This window comes from Curcuma longa, chromosome 5 (genome assembly GCF_044706935.1).
Source record: "Curcuma longa cultivar G26 ecotype Majalengka, Jawa Barat chromosome 5, ITB_CL_G26_1.1, whole genome shotgun sequence".
Classification (NCBI taxonomy): Eukaryota; Viridiplantae; Streptophyta; class Magnoliopsida; order Zingiberales; family Zingiberaceae; genus Curcuma; species Curcuma longa.
The window spans coordinates 12,629,356-12,644,795 of NC_133865.1; the positions used below are offsets into that span (position 1 = coordinate 12,629,356).

At 34.8% G+C, this 15,440-nt stretch overlaps 1 protein-coding gene across 1 annotated transcript; it reads right to left on the reverse strand.

Annotated features, from left to right (window-relative positions):
* Positions 1-875: 875 nt before the first annotated feature.
* LOC141829905 (uncharacterized) lies at positions 876-14,720 on the reverse strand. Its single transcript, XM_074717382.1, has 10 exons — positions 14,361-14,720; positions 14,039-14,273; positions 13,773-13,920; positions 10,925-11,026; positions 7,706-7,863; positions 7,224-7,386; positions 6,685-6,821; positions 5,756-6,443; positions 3,229-3,341; positions 876-1,203 (listed from the first exon to the last, which is right to left on the reverse strand). The coding sequence occupies exons 1-10, from the start codon at positions 14,524-14,526 to the stop codon at positions 876-878; spliced, it is 2,238 nt and encodes a 745-aa protein (XP_074573483.1). The 5' UTR covers positions 14,527-14,720.
* Positions 14,721-15,440: the final 720 nt, after the last annotated feature.

The window sequence follows — 15,440 nt, forward strand, 5'->3', positions numbered from 1 at the left end:
CTTGTATTGTCAGACACACTTGACGTTAAACCAAGCAACCATATGGAAGCAAGAAAAAAAAAGGTACTTTATGGATTTTTCCAGACTCATTAATACTAAAGTCATTTTACTTCATTCAATTCCGTTGAGATGGGTAAGGAATGTGGTGTACAACCTTCGCTCTCCCTTCATTTACTCAGTGAGAAATGGATGTGAAAGGGGGATAAATTAACTCTGTGGAATCTCTTTGTCCCAAATGTCTTCTATCTAGAATACATAGGCAGGCAGCCCCAGCCACCCCAAAGGGAAGGCGAAAAATCATCTTTTGACTCATGATCAATTGGTCTTCAAAATGATGTGAGCACATGAAAGGTGACTGAACTGAGTGAGCAGAAGCAATAGCAAGAATTCAGTAATGGCTAACAAGTAATCCAATGCAAGTAGGCAATGCCTGTGCAACATGGGTGGTGGACATAGGTGATCAAGGGTAGTGCGACGAGGATGGGTGAAACCAAGATGGGGGTGGTACCAGAGTGGGCAGCAAAATGCAGCGCAAGGGGGTTTGGGTGAAGGAGTCAATAAGGAAGATTAGGTTAATGTGATCATTTCAATCCTTTCATCTTTCTCTTCCCCTTATTCATAAACAACTTTTTCCCCTCCTCTTCACACCTCCTTTAACTCCCCATTCTCTTCTCTCCTTACTCTCCTTTCTTTTCACTTCCCCTCCTTGGGAGTAAATCAACTAATCAAGAGTAAAATTCTCCCCTTTGAGCAGTTGCTTCTACAAGTTTTAATAATTTAATTTATCGATACATTTCTTTTTTCTTTAATAGGAATGTTAATTTACTAACGGATGCTGACATAGCTGATTCTTAACCTTTTAAATTATGGTATCCCTACAGTTTGATGTGAGCAAAATTTTTGAGACCAGCAGCAATCACACAGGTGTGGAAATGGCGATAGCATACCTCAGGTTGACCAGATAACAAAATAGTCCGAATTTTAAGGAGAACAATGTTAATGTTCTGAAGAGAGTTTTCGATGTATGCCATGGCATCCTTTACAGCAATTATTTTCTGGATTGTATTTGAGGGTGGCTGATCACGTATTACTACTCTACCAAAAGATCTTCCTAGACGCCCTTGTTCTTTGAGACCCTTCAATAAAAGCATAGTGGTAGCCATAGTCATGATGGTTGCCGGGAGCACATAAGACAGTAAATTTCTGAAAAAGGCAACAGATAATGGTTACGATACCAAATGTAATCTTTTATTGACAAAACGAAAAAACAATGCCATATTATTAAAGAAACAAATGGAGATGTTTTTCTAAGCAAGTAAATGCCTACCCAATGCCGAGGCAATTTAATTAACAAGATAAACATCAAAACAAACAAATCCAAGAACAATAAAAATCAGAGATGCATTCTTTATTACACAAAAGATTAATGGAAGATGATGTTGATGAAAGAATTGACAACAAGCAGATGATGCAAACTGGAAAGAAAAGATAATCCATCTGAGCCCGCTGCTGTATAAATGGAAAGACAATCTAATTTAACGGGTTGGTCCTGTAGTTGTTTGTGGGCTTTCCCACTTGAATGAACCATTTTTATCGAGGTTCAAAATCTCAAGTTGTGCCGGAGTTTATCTTTGACTGGAACTGTACACAGTTTTGATTGTGCTGCTGTTCTGACTTATAGTGCTAGTGAAGAATCATAAGTGGAAGGAAGAAGGAAATGAAGAAAAAAAACAAGAGATGGCATCTACATATCTCATTTTGCACTTTGTGTTACATCTAAAATGATATAATTCGGATATTATATTGGGCAGACACACTTTTAAATTTATTTTATATCATGTCAAGTGTTAGCATGACACAATATTCATCCACATAACTGACAAAATGACATAGGAAAGATTAGTTATGCGATTAATATTGAGTTTGGATAACTAGAAGAATATATTTTGACCATACGCACAACACAGTATGAGATTCCAATACATGATTTGTATATTGACCTTTGGTCACCTAATTCTCAGTTCTTAACTCATTTGTTTCTTTCGGGTATAGAATCTGAAAGAAATGGGAAAAAAATGACATTTAAAATTTTAAATTATTTTGACATGTATCATAGCATGCCAAGAGAAATTAAGTGTTATCATGACACTATATTCATCCATATAATTGACACAATGATGATATTCATCCACATAGTTGACACAATAATATAGGAGAGATTACTTGTGCTGAACAATATCAAATGCTGATAATTTTCCCAACCAATATGTTTTGACCATAGCGCATGACACAGTACAAGATTTTAAACAATGATTTATATATTTTCCTTTGGTCAGCCAATTCCCAGTCCTTCATTCATTTGTTTCTTTCAGGTATACAAATTATGGATGGCTTAAACAAGAAAGAGTTTAATTGAAATTTCTATAAAAGACTAAAATATCATGGTCATTGAGTATGAATTGGTCTTTTACTTTATTCAACCTTTCTTTATGGATCACAGCTGGGATGGACAATATCTACCTTCTAGGTCTCTATAGATTGTGGGGGTCTTAAACGTAAAACAGTTACCTATTTTCAATATCATGAGTAAGGTGAAAGCCATAAACAAACTCGAGGGACTAATTACATAACACTAACATGGCTCATGCAACTTGACTAGCAATGGCTTGGTTCCCTCCCTTGGATTTTCTTAAGTCTGCGACTAAAATATCCCTCACATAAAACATGCACACTGACAAGATACTGTTCTAGTATCGTGCCGACGATCCGATGCATGATATCAGTAACAGAGGTTGAAGGAGGAAGGAGATGAAGCAAAGGAGACGTTGTAGTATTAAGTTTCAGTAATTTACCAAAATAGTAGGTTTCAACCGTTTCGACCAATATGGTATAAGATTTAAAATCATGTTCGTAAATAATGTCTCCTTCCTATGCTTCATCTCCTTCATTTTGAACTCCAATCCATTATCGATACCATGCATCGAAACATGAGCAGGATACTGAAACATTGTTCTAGTAAAAAACCAAAACTTCGACACAACTCAAAATTTTGAACCTTGCTAATATCTTTCACTACAACTATACATTCTGGAATTATAAGCACCACTTCTTTAGGACATTCAAATACTATGTTTTCTTTGAGTCACCGAATTGAAAAATTTAGCAATAAAACTTGAAGGGTACACAAAAACTTTCAAGTATCTAAAAACAAAGAAATTATCTACATACCTGAAAATAACGGTATAGACAATGAATAAAAAAGATAGAGTTACACGTGGCTTCTTCCACTGCCTAAGCTCATCAAATTTTTTGGCAACCACTACCAAGGGAATCAAAAGCTCCTGAGGTCCATAAAGATTGAACAAGTTAATCAACTGAAGGAAGAATATAACTATGGATAAATAACTGTTAACGAATCAAAAGATTGCTCAACTAGAGGTTCAATCGTCCTGATCGGCCACATCAACCAGGAGAAGATAATTGTTCAGACCAACCCAGATTAATATTTCCAATTGCATATTAATCACATTAATTTAAGATTAAAAAACACTACCTAAAATATACTTAGAAATCATAATTACAGATGAACCAATATTAAAAATTAATTTATTATGATATAAAATAATTGTTGATATATAACCAGAACAACCAACTTGCAATTACTTTTCAATTAGAGAATTCTAGGATTTTTTTGGATGTATTTATTATTTCGATAGGTTAAAAATATAAAAATGAATTATTTTTCAACTCCTAAGTCAATTATGTCAAACTGTGAAAGGTCATTTTTGACATTTTAAGTCATATGACAAGTCAACTTGATTTTGTGAAGACTACCATGTTTAACAAGTTTTTGACTATTTTTTTTCCACATCTAATCTGTGAAATAACCTGAGTTGAAGAGATATCAGGTCTGTGAAAGTTTACAATAAGACAAATAGAAATAAAATAAGAATATATGAAATGTAATTTCAGTAAGAAAAGATAACAAGATGGATGAATATGAAATTCATGTAAGATTTTAGATATCTTCAATCTATTACTAAACAAGGAGATGTCGACGAAGGCATCACTGATAAGACGAAGAATGTATTGGTCAAAAAGAGAGGAGCCTTTTTACACACGTGTGATTGTGATTGTTGTGTGCCTTTTAAGTTAAACGAAGTATTGGACTAATAGAAAGCAACATATATAGAAGATTAATGTATAAGAGATAAGGATGCTAAAATGAATGTATAAAACTATTATGAAGGATAAAATAAAAAATAAAAAAAATACTAAAGAACAATTTAGTGTAACTCTAATATATGATAAAATGAGAGAAAATAAGTTAAAGTGGTAACATCATGTTCAAAGGTGACCAATAAACTTTATAGTTAGAAGATTTGAATTTGATTAGAATGAAATGTCTAAAAAGTAAAGAGAGGCAAAAAGAAACACGGTCGATGCAATAAAAAATAATTTAATTGATTTAAATATCACTAATGATATATCATGGTATAGATCTCAATAAACATATAAAAGACCACAAATATTTAGGACAAACACAACTTATTTGAGACAAACACGACTTGATGATAATGATATGATATTTTCTGTGAACTATATGTAACACCAGTCCATATTGGTTGGTTAAGCGTCTGTCAAGTATGACCTTTCAATTATCATACAATTAAATCTACCAAAAAAAATCTATTTAACAATGATTATTCCCACTATTAGAAGTAATAAAAAATGCTTGTCTTTTTTACAAAAAAGTAACTATAATATCATAAGATATTCTTTCACCAAAAACCTTCAAATACACCTCTGTATTCCCCAAAGACTTATACGTCCATTCAAATTTCTCCTAAGAGAAGCATGAGGTTTTCAGTCAGGTATATCATGAAGAACTTCATCAAGGTCATCTAAAAATCCTTTTTGATTTGGTCTAAAAGATGTATACAATTAGACATACAAACAGATAAGTAAAACTTTGAAATTTCCCATTTCTCAACCAATTGGTGCGGTGCTGGTATTTGTCTTTGTTCAGATGATAATACCTCATACCTTAGAAATGAGTTTTAGATGACAGGAATATTAATTAGTGCACATAGGAGAGCCAGTGCTAAACAAGAACGGGAATGACCATAACCCAGGTTTTCTTGAACCAAATCAGTGCCTATTTGAAAAAAAAAATGACCCAACTAGAGTTGTTATTCTCCTAGCTAGTATGCCTCAAATTTCATGACTCTATTACCGGATTTGATGAGTATGTACAAGGATACCAGCAAACTTCCCTAAATTTGAACCAAGTGAATTTCTTTTTTTTTTATTACCAAACTGCAATGAGTCCCTGCCTAAACCCAGTGTAAGTGGATAAGGTAAAGCGCATAGAAAAATTCAAACAGTCTTCCTATTCTAATGGTGAATAAAGGAAGAGATAAGGTTAACTCTGGAAACAACACAACCACAAGAAAATATACATAATTAGCCAAGTAAATGTGGCATTCAAAAATTCAATTATTACTATACACATTATTTTACTTGGACATTAATTGAGCTGGCATGATGGTAATTTCAACATGCTAAGGATCTGATCATCTGAATATGTATTACTATATTTCATTATCTAAGGCACGATGATTAATTGTCTCATTTACCTCCACATGCTTATTATGTTTATAGCACTTCATAAGGTAGAAGCTTAGCCAGCGTAAAACCAAGATTTTCTACCAGTTAAAACCATTAAAGAGTTCATAGATGGAGAAATTAATACCTTGAAAAGATCAATATTGCTTGGGATTCCTTTGATCATAGCTGCATCAATTGTTGCTTGAGTCTTCTCCACTATTCGACTTTTCACTTTGCATGTCAGTGTGGCCCTCTCAACAAGACTTAGATCACCTACAACAAGGTTTTTTGCCAACACGATCCCACGTTTAACTAAAGAATTCCTCCAGAAGGTGACTGACATGTTATCTGACCAACTTGGAGATTTCATCCACTTGCGCAAGTACACACTTCCATCTATGTCAAACACATGAATATTGACATCAGAAAGGCCTTCAACAGATCTAGTCCACTCAACTCTTTGATAATTTGTTTGCTCAAACTTTGTTATCCGTGGCCCACCCCAAAAACTTAAAGCTAAAGTCTGTAAAACCACTTCACCATAAGGAACAGTCCGTAAATATGAGAACTGCACCAGTTTAGCTGGATCCTCTGACAGCCTTCTTATAAACTGAAGACATTGTAACCTTGCTATACTGTTCGCTGTACTTCTAATAACTCGTCTCCTTCCTTTATGAGCACCATATACATAATGGATTGATGGGTCATCATCACTTGGTCCATAATCACGTACAAACTCATACATTGAGATAATTTCATTAATGGAAGCATGCCAAACGTCTCGTCTCATTTCACCACCAAAATCAATAAATTCAAGGATCCAAGTTTCTGAACTGATATAATATGATGTCAGAACTATGATAAAGTCAGGTGTATAGAAAGTAAAAAATTTTAATAACCTGTAAGGTTATCACAATTCAATGTGAAGCTAAAAGAGAAATCTAAATGTCGAAAATTTATATTTTGAGTTATGGTTGAACATGGATTAGAATCTAAAACAAGTTTATGCATTTTATATCATTATGCTTCAAGGGAGAACGGAAATAGATGTGTAGGCATATAAAATTTACTCACTTGAGGCCAGAAGTAACAGATACAGCAGAATCAAAAAATTTTGACCCAAGTGGTCCAACTTTTGTTTTATCAACCCGTGAACCATGATGCATGAGTTCCAACCTCACTGATTTTTTAGTACCTGTCAGTCCAATGGCCTGCCAATATCAATGGAATTGGAAAGACAGTTGGCTAATATCTCAATAAGTTGGCTAAAAAAATGACAATGCCAAATATCAGTATACATAGTAATTCTAGGGTGGCCTATTTTCAACTAAACCAAGTTGCATTATAATTATAGAAAAAAGACGTTCACATATGCAATTGTTCACAATGAGAAGAGTTCAGCTGGCAAATAAGCATGGCAGCATACTTCAACCTTAAGAAAGTAACATATATGTGCAACCTAATGTCACAAATGTAATTTCTTAGCAGACAATAACCGGGTTTAAAGTCTCATTCTGAGCCAGGGTATTGGTCCTCAGCAAGAATGAGAAATGTCAACCATGCTGGTCCATGGAAAAAGACAGTTGATTCATCCAAAAAGAAAGGTTGTTTACCTCAAAATATAATGCTCTATCAGTTAGAGTCAGATTTCCAGGCCATGCAATGTTATCCTCCCATTTTAAAACAGGCCGCCTCCTGCTTGAGCCAATGCACAAAAGTTGCTCACTGGGCAACACATTGTCTCTCTTTTCATATGATTGTCTTGCCTGATGTACCCTTTTTACAAAGTACAAGCAAGTGTTTAGTGAAAAGAGAATTAAAAAAACATAGATTGTTTAGTTAAAAGAGAATTACAAAGTACAGAGAAAACAAACTTGGATGAAATGAAACATAATAGGGAAAGAATATAAGTCTTCCCCATCGAAATAAACATCAGCAAGATATATATCCAGAGCAATATGGCAACAGAATGATGTATTATGAACTAGAGGCAGTCATGCAGATGGACTGTTAATATAAAATGGTATATAGAGACAAGGCAAGCATAAAAGTATTTGCACACAAATTAATTATAACAGTTTTTAGGCAGACTTACTTGAAAAGTTCAGAAAGATATGTTGTCCATAAACTATAAGAGATGCCTTCTTCATCTCCAACCAGTGCCTTAAAGAGATGGTATGCTGTTGATATGTCTGCCACACCTGCAATAGTTGGAGCTATTCGAACAAAAGCTTCTTCTCCAATTACTTGGCCCTGAGTTAAACAATTCCAGTTATCAGAAATCATCTTTCACTTGACAAATTTAAACATATAGATTTGCAGTGAGATAAGGATATTGCTCACTAAACTAGCAGGACAAATGATCAACAGAATTTCTTTGAAAATGCAGAACATTGCAAACTTGCAGCACCAATGAACAAAAAAATGCATAGTTGGAAAATAGCTTTCTCAAAGTCCTCAACAATAAACTTCATCATGGACCATGTGGAAGGTACAATAAGTTGTGAAATAATGAGTCCCTACCTCCACTACCAGATAATGAGCTATTTTATAAACAGATTTTAGTTAACAACTAAGAGTAGGGGCTAACAGAATAATCAAGAGCACATCATCATGATCAACCTTCATATTAGTTCCGATTATATGTTGTCGGCTACATGTATCTTATTCTTTCATGAAGCTCTAATAATTAGTAAGATTCAAATCAATGAAATAATATTGTTATTAGATTTGCTAATATGTTCTTTAGTCTTCCTCTACCCATTATATATTATATATTACAGCTTTCTGTCTAATAGATTCAACTCTTATAACTATGCAATCAATTCACCTTTGAACATATCCATACCATCTCAACCTATTTTTCATTTTCTCATTTATTGAAGTTACACCTAATTATTCTCAATATTGATATTCCTTACTATATCCTTTCTAGTAACTCGACACATCCATCTTAGCGTTTTTCATCTTTGCTACTTGTTTATGTGTTGCCTCCTAATAGCCTAACATTCAATCCATAAAGTATGATACCACAATCTTATAAAAGTTTTCTTGTAGTCCAAGTGGCACTCAGTAATCACACAAGACTCAAGAAGGCTTCTCTTAAATTCAACCACTCATTTTTCATCCAGCTAATGATGCCTTTACTAATCCTCATTTCTTGCTGAATATTAGATCCCCATAATTTCAAATCCATCTTAATTATATTTATGCTTTTCTTATTGCTAAAATTATATTTAATACATTGCAATTTTTGTTCTACTTATTATAAAACACTTTTACCTTAAGTTTTCCTCCACAACTTAATCTTTGCATTTAATTTAATTACACTCCCATCAAGTAACACTATCATTTACAAATAACATACATCAAGGAGGTTTCTCTTGGGTATGATTGATTAGTTCATCTAGTATCGACGGAAACAGATAGAGACACAGTGAGATGACCCTTAATGTAATCTACAGGAAAATCATCTACCACACTCTCAATCTCAAACACCAGTACCAATATTATTATACATATCTTTTTTCACATTAATGTAATTTTCAGATTTCTTTTCTTCACAATATCCAGCTTCTACAAATAAATTCATCTGCAAATTTTCTTCTTTTCTATATACTTTCTTACTAAATCAATAATATCTATGGTTTCGAGCATGATATCAAATTGATTCTTAGAAATATTTAGTTTCCATCTTTTGTTCACTTCAAAATAACTCTTTCCTAAAGTTTCATGGACTCATCAACTTGACCCTTCTACAATTAGTACGTTGCATATCACCTTTATTCTCATAAAGATGCACAAAAAAGCTATTTCTCCATTCCTCGTATATCTTATTAATTCCCAAAATTTGAATAAGTAACTTAGTTACTAAATTATACTTTAAAACTCTTAAATTCTTCCAAACCTCAATGGGATTATCATTCAAGCCTACTCTTTATTTACCTTCATTCCTTTTGAAAAAGTTCTTTGCCATCACCTAATTTAATACAACAATAACAACTAAGTCTTTCTACCACTAAGTGGCGTCGGCTAGATAAATCCTCCTACGCCATTAGGTTCGTTCCCCTACTATATCATCATCTATATTTAAATGAATTTGATCAAATCTTATCTTTGCTAACTAAGTTTTCTTTGATCTCCCTAGTCCTCATTTAATATGTGTATTTGTTATGATCTCATATCATCTAACTGTGACATTTATTGGTCGCCTAAGTATATGACCATATCATTTTAAATGTGTTTCTCGAAGTTTTCTCTCAATAGGTACAATCCTGACTTTCTCTCTAATATTCTCATTTCTTATCTCATCCATCCTCATATGTCTACACATCCACCTTAACATCCTCATCTCTGCGACTCTCATCTTCTATTTATGTGTTCGATTCATAACCCAACATTCAACTCTATATAACACAACAAGTCTACCATCATTTTATAAATCTTCCCTTTAAGTTTTACAAGTACCTAATTATCACAAAGAATATCTGACACCCTCCTCTATTTCAACCATCATTTTGCAAAAATAATCATAGATAGTTAAAGCTCTCAGTTATTGACAACTCGTCATTAACAATTGTCTTGCTACATTTACTATTACTAAACTTAAATTTCATATATTTTATCTTTACTCTACTAAATATATCTGAAATTACAAAAAAATATATATATAATTCATAAATCTACCACAATTTTCAATCTCTAAAGCCAAATTTTTTATAGAAATTGTCATGAAATATTGCTTTAAAAAAATCCCTAATTGCATTATCATTAACAAGATACTTTGATTTTTCATTTTTTTTATACATCTAACATTACCAAGTCTTTAAAATTTCTTTTTCTAGCATCTACAATCACTAAGTCTCTACATTTTTAGCGTTATATCCTTTTCTGATTCTTAATTCCTAGATGCAAGGGATATAATATAAATAAAGTTTGATTATTTTCTGATGTTTAACCAATCATCCTGATTATGCAAAGCACCACCCATCTAGAACCAGCTGCTGCAACATATTCCAGCATTATGCACACAAGTCATATGTTGTCCCAAGATAAGTAACCTTGTACAAAAATAGCATAACATCCTCAACCTTGTTTAATCACCAAAATGTAGAAAAAGAACAATAATATATGTATGTTGATAACGGTTGAAAGAAACAGCTCTTGTTCATAAATAAGGTGAAAAATATACGCCTTATTTGTTATTACAGTGTATTGTGTTAACATGCCATAGATCAATATACTGAAACTCCACATCATATTGTTTTAAAATGCTATAGGTCAATATATTGATATTACACAGCGATAAACTAACCTGGAAGGAAGAGTTATCTTGCAAAAATTGTGAATTTTCCTTAGTATATGGCTCCTCCCATGCAAGCATAGTCACAAAAATAAGCCTTTGAAATCCTAGCTCCTGGCATTTGTTAATCAATAAGTCTCCAGTAAAAAGATTCTCAATAATTCACATGGAGTTAAAGAATTATACATCAAACAATTAATATTGGACAAACTGATATTTTATACAGACAATAAATAATGATTATCATAGCCCTTGCATTGGAGAATAAATATCCAGCTACTTCTTGCTTGTGGTGATTTTCTTCAGTAAAATTAGTAAGGAAGGACTTTTTAATGGATGTCTGAAAATCCATAAAGAGTCAAATGTAATCTTCAGTGTCACAGAATGTCTTTTTCCACAATAGGATTAGTAATTATATTTCTTCATATATTTTCCCACTTTAAAGCTAATGTTTGAAAGACTTCAAAGAGTCTTTCTCACTCCACCTTATTATTTCTTCAATAAACCTTGTCACCTTGATGTGAATTATCCTTTTACTAATTGTGTGGTTGTGATGTGGAACTGAGTGAAACCAATCAACCTGTTCATGCTGATGCAGGATATCTGCTCATAGGAACCATCAAATTAGATCAAATAGTTGAAGCGATCAGACAAAGTGATCAGTCGAACCTGGTTGACTTGATCACATAAAATTAGTCACAAAATTTCAAATGATTCCCATGGATCAGGTGGTTTGGTTCAAAATAAGACATTTTATTCAGGTGAATCATGCATAGGGAAGAATGGCATAGAACGAATTGAGCCCAATCGACTGATTGATGCAAACATAGGATTCCTAGTAAGGCAAGGAATGGTGAAATAGGATCGTTCAGTCAAATAAACTGACCATATTACACTAGAATAGTTCTACTATTTAATTCATTCTCATGAATCAAGTCATTTTAGTTGAATGTTTATTGTGCCATTAGATGAAAGAGTTAATCAATATACTTATATATAGATGTGATAACTAATAAGAATGTCCATTAAACAATTACTGGTTAATAGCATTTTGAGAAAAAAAATTCTTTGTTCTTGTTGTGTGTAGTGTCCAAAGGTTTTATCCCCTTCCTTGGAAACATTAACAACCTTTAATTGTGTTTGAGGTTGTCCCGCCATGAGGAATCATAAATGGAATGTTAAATCCATTCCTATTTTTGGTTGGGCTATAGAATGAAATGGAAAAAAAAAAAGTAAATTAACTGCAATTTGGGAGAACTTTGATCACCTTGGAGAGCTTATGCTTGCCAAGATCATTGAAGAAGAGTGAGTTCTTCGGTTGTAGGATGTAGGCATTGTGATTGTCGTTTGACCATCACCACTCAGTCAATGGCACACCTAGCCACATCACCCAGTCTAAAATGATGTTTTTTCTTGAGGAAAGAGAGGGCAGACAACCTTGTCGTAGCCTTTGCCGCCACCGCCACCTACGCCACTACTATGGCCATGGGAGTTAGGGAGAAGTGGTCTAGTGGGGGTGGAGCTGAGGTAAAGGAGGACGAGCTTTGGGGACAAGCAATGCACATCCAAGGATGACGAGGCAGGAAAAAATCTTTGCAAGGTTGTAGCAGCAACAACAAATAGAGTGGGCAATGGTGACCTTGATTGGAGAAGGGAAGGACCAAAGGAACTCCAGTTGTTGATGATGTGGTGGCGGATGGGGCTCTAGTTGAGGAGTGAGAACTTGGTGAGGATGCAGATTCAAGCTTAAGGAAGGTGTAGGAAGAGATGGAGAAATACACAAGGAGGGTTCCATGACCAATGGAGGTAGTGAGGGAAGTACAAGAGGGTGGCATGGGTCGCGTTCGATGGCGACTATGGGGGAGGTACACAAGGAGGGCATGAGTTGAATTTGGATAAGTAAATTTGAGATATTAGGCGCAGAATGTTGATTCTGATTCTTGAGGGATTTATTAATTTCATTCCACCTTAATAAATACAAACCAAACAATGGAATTGATTGGATCCATAATCAACCATTCCATTCAGGGAGTGATTTGTGAGAACCAAATGCAACCTAAGATGATTGAAGGTGAGTCTGAGGCTCATGGCTAACAATTACTATTTCTCCTTATTGTTCCATCACTTCAACAACCACCGATATCAACAAATTGATTCTTTGTCTCCAAATCTTTCACTTCCAACAAGGGAGTTTCCTACATCTCTTGTTGGAGTTCTTGTTTCTGATTAATATTGTGTTGATCTCTCATTCATGTCACATAATTCATGTTTAAGCAAGTACTTAAGTTTTTCTGTTCATTTTTTCCAACTCACAACTATTCACTATTTTTACTGTATTTGAACATTTGTTTACTGACAATTACCTAACTAGATCTTTCCCTTTTAAGAAGATTTTTTTTATCTATTTTGTTCGGAGAATCTGGTATTAGAGAAACTAAAAGAATCATCAGTGGGCAAGGCTTGAGATAAGGAATTTTGGGGTCACTCCACCACATCTCATAATAATGGTTCAACATTTCTTCACCGTCTGTGAACTCTACAGCATGCAAAATGCCCATGATAAGCACCACATGCACATAGATATGCTTATGCTGGAAGTAGTAGCAATAACTGAAGAAATCGCAAAAACACCGAAGGGAAAGATACTGAAAATATTTTGTATATCAGTTTGAGTGATGAAATGTTGATATGTATTCTCAAGAAAGAATTTCTAAACTGATGACCATTTGCAAATTCCGACCAGGTCATTAAGTAATGTCAATAATCTAGTCTACCATATATCACTGACAAGAAGAAACACTTTCAAGCAATAATATATTCAGGAATCACTCAGACGCAGAATTGCACTATACTCACAGACCTTTAAATTTGGATGGATGTCGGAGCTATCCCTGGATAAGTACCTAAAGCAGCAATACTCTAGCAAGCTCCTACCGTAATTCCTATTGGTCGCTGGGGCAAGCGCTTCGAATATCTTCTGCATCTTCCGCCCCGTCAAACCGTTCATCCTGCACACTCCTTGCACACAACGGATTAAAAATGAGCAACCCGATAGCACCATAAACGACGACAAGGATGTCACTAGTCATTTGCATCCTAAGGTCACAAGGAAAGCATCCTCCTCACCTCGCAAATTGCTCGATGGAGATGGCAGCAGCAAACGAAAGATACCCATCTGGAGTGTCCCGATTCACCGTTAGCTCTGAGGCCATAAAGGCCTCTTCTTCGACGGCCATGTCCCCGAGATCCTTAACGATTGCATGCTTCCCCCGCTGTCCAGGCTTCACGAGAGGGGAAGCCACCTCGGCGAGCAGCGTCCGTGCCTTGAGAAACCAGGAACGAACTCTCTCCTGCGCCGCGCCTATTAGGAAACGGGAGGCAAAAGGAGGGATAAGATTCAAGAAAGTGAATCAGTTCATTAAATACAGCCAGAGCGGGACAGCAAAACCTGTATCGATGTCTGCTAGCTTCCAGCCGCCGCCGCCGCCGCCGCCGCCGCCTCCTTCAGAGCGTATGACGATGAGGACGGGGTGGCGATGGTGGCCTAGGCGGCGACGCGAGGAGAACAAGGTGAGGCGGGGGAGGGGGCGGAGAGGAGTAGATTGTGTGAGCATGCTCTCGGTCGTCGGTCGGACTGGAATCGGATTGGACGACAGCAAATCATCACTGCTGCTGCTTGATCTGATCACCCATCAGGGTTCGGAAGAGATCGATCGGGAGGCGACGGAAGAGGAGGAGGAGGAAGAGATGAGAGCACCGAGAGGCGGCGGAACTGAGAAGTAGGAAGTTCGAGCGGCCAACTGGGAAGTCGAGAGGGATGCGAGCGCGCAAGGATAAGACGGTTGGAAGCCCAACTTATCTGGCCCTAATAAAATTAAATTAATTAAAAATATAATAAACACAAATTTTTAATAAAGGTATTTTTTTTAATTTAAAAGAGGATGTATAGTATAGGGCGGAACCTTTAAATTTATTTTTTTATTAAATTAATTTATTTTAATAATAAAATGATTAAAATATTTATATTATTTATTAGGAGCATTTTGTGAGTAGAGTAAGTACAATGCAAACAAAAATTTGGGCATTCATACAAGAAAAGTTTATAAGTAAGAGGTAAAGTGATCAATTTCACTTAACGATTCACAAAGATTTTTTTTTACCATTCTTCACTAGACCTTTTCTACAAGTGTATTCATGTATTAAGTAGTTAAATTCGACCAAATTATTTTGATATGGTTGATAAAAAAATTAAGTTAGATTCATATCATATCATATTTATTGATGTGTTTATCAAGTGTGTAAATGTAGAAAACTTGATAGGTGATTGTAGGTATAGTGATAACTCAATATGTGTGTTGAAGTTGGAAAAGTGTAAATAAGTCAAGGTTAATTATATGCTTGAAAAATAAAGAAATGCAATGGGTATTAATAAATAGAGAAGTTGATGAGGAAGATCCCGAAGTAAGATTTCTTAACAAATGAAAGAAGATTTGAAGGACAAGTCTTTTATTAAATAAAATATAATTAT

Excerpts from the sequence above, each read along its gene's own strand:
- LOC141829905 (XM_074717382.1), bottom strand. The coding sequence starts at position 14,526 with ATGCTCACACAATCTACTCCTCTCCGCCCCCTCCCCCGCCTCACCTTG. Across the intron at positions 7,387-7,705 it reads TATCTTTCTGAACTTTTCAA|GGTACATCAGGCAAGACAAT; the intron begins GTAAGTCTGCCT and ends CTTTGTAAAAAG. Across the intron at positions 1,204-3,228 it reads GTCTATACCGTTATTTTCAG|AAATTTACTGTCTTATGTGC; the intron begins GTATGTAGATAA and ends TGCCTTTTTCAG.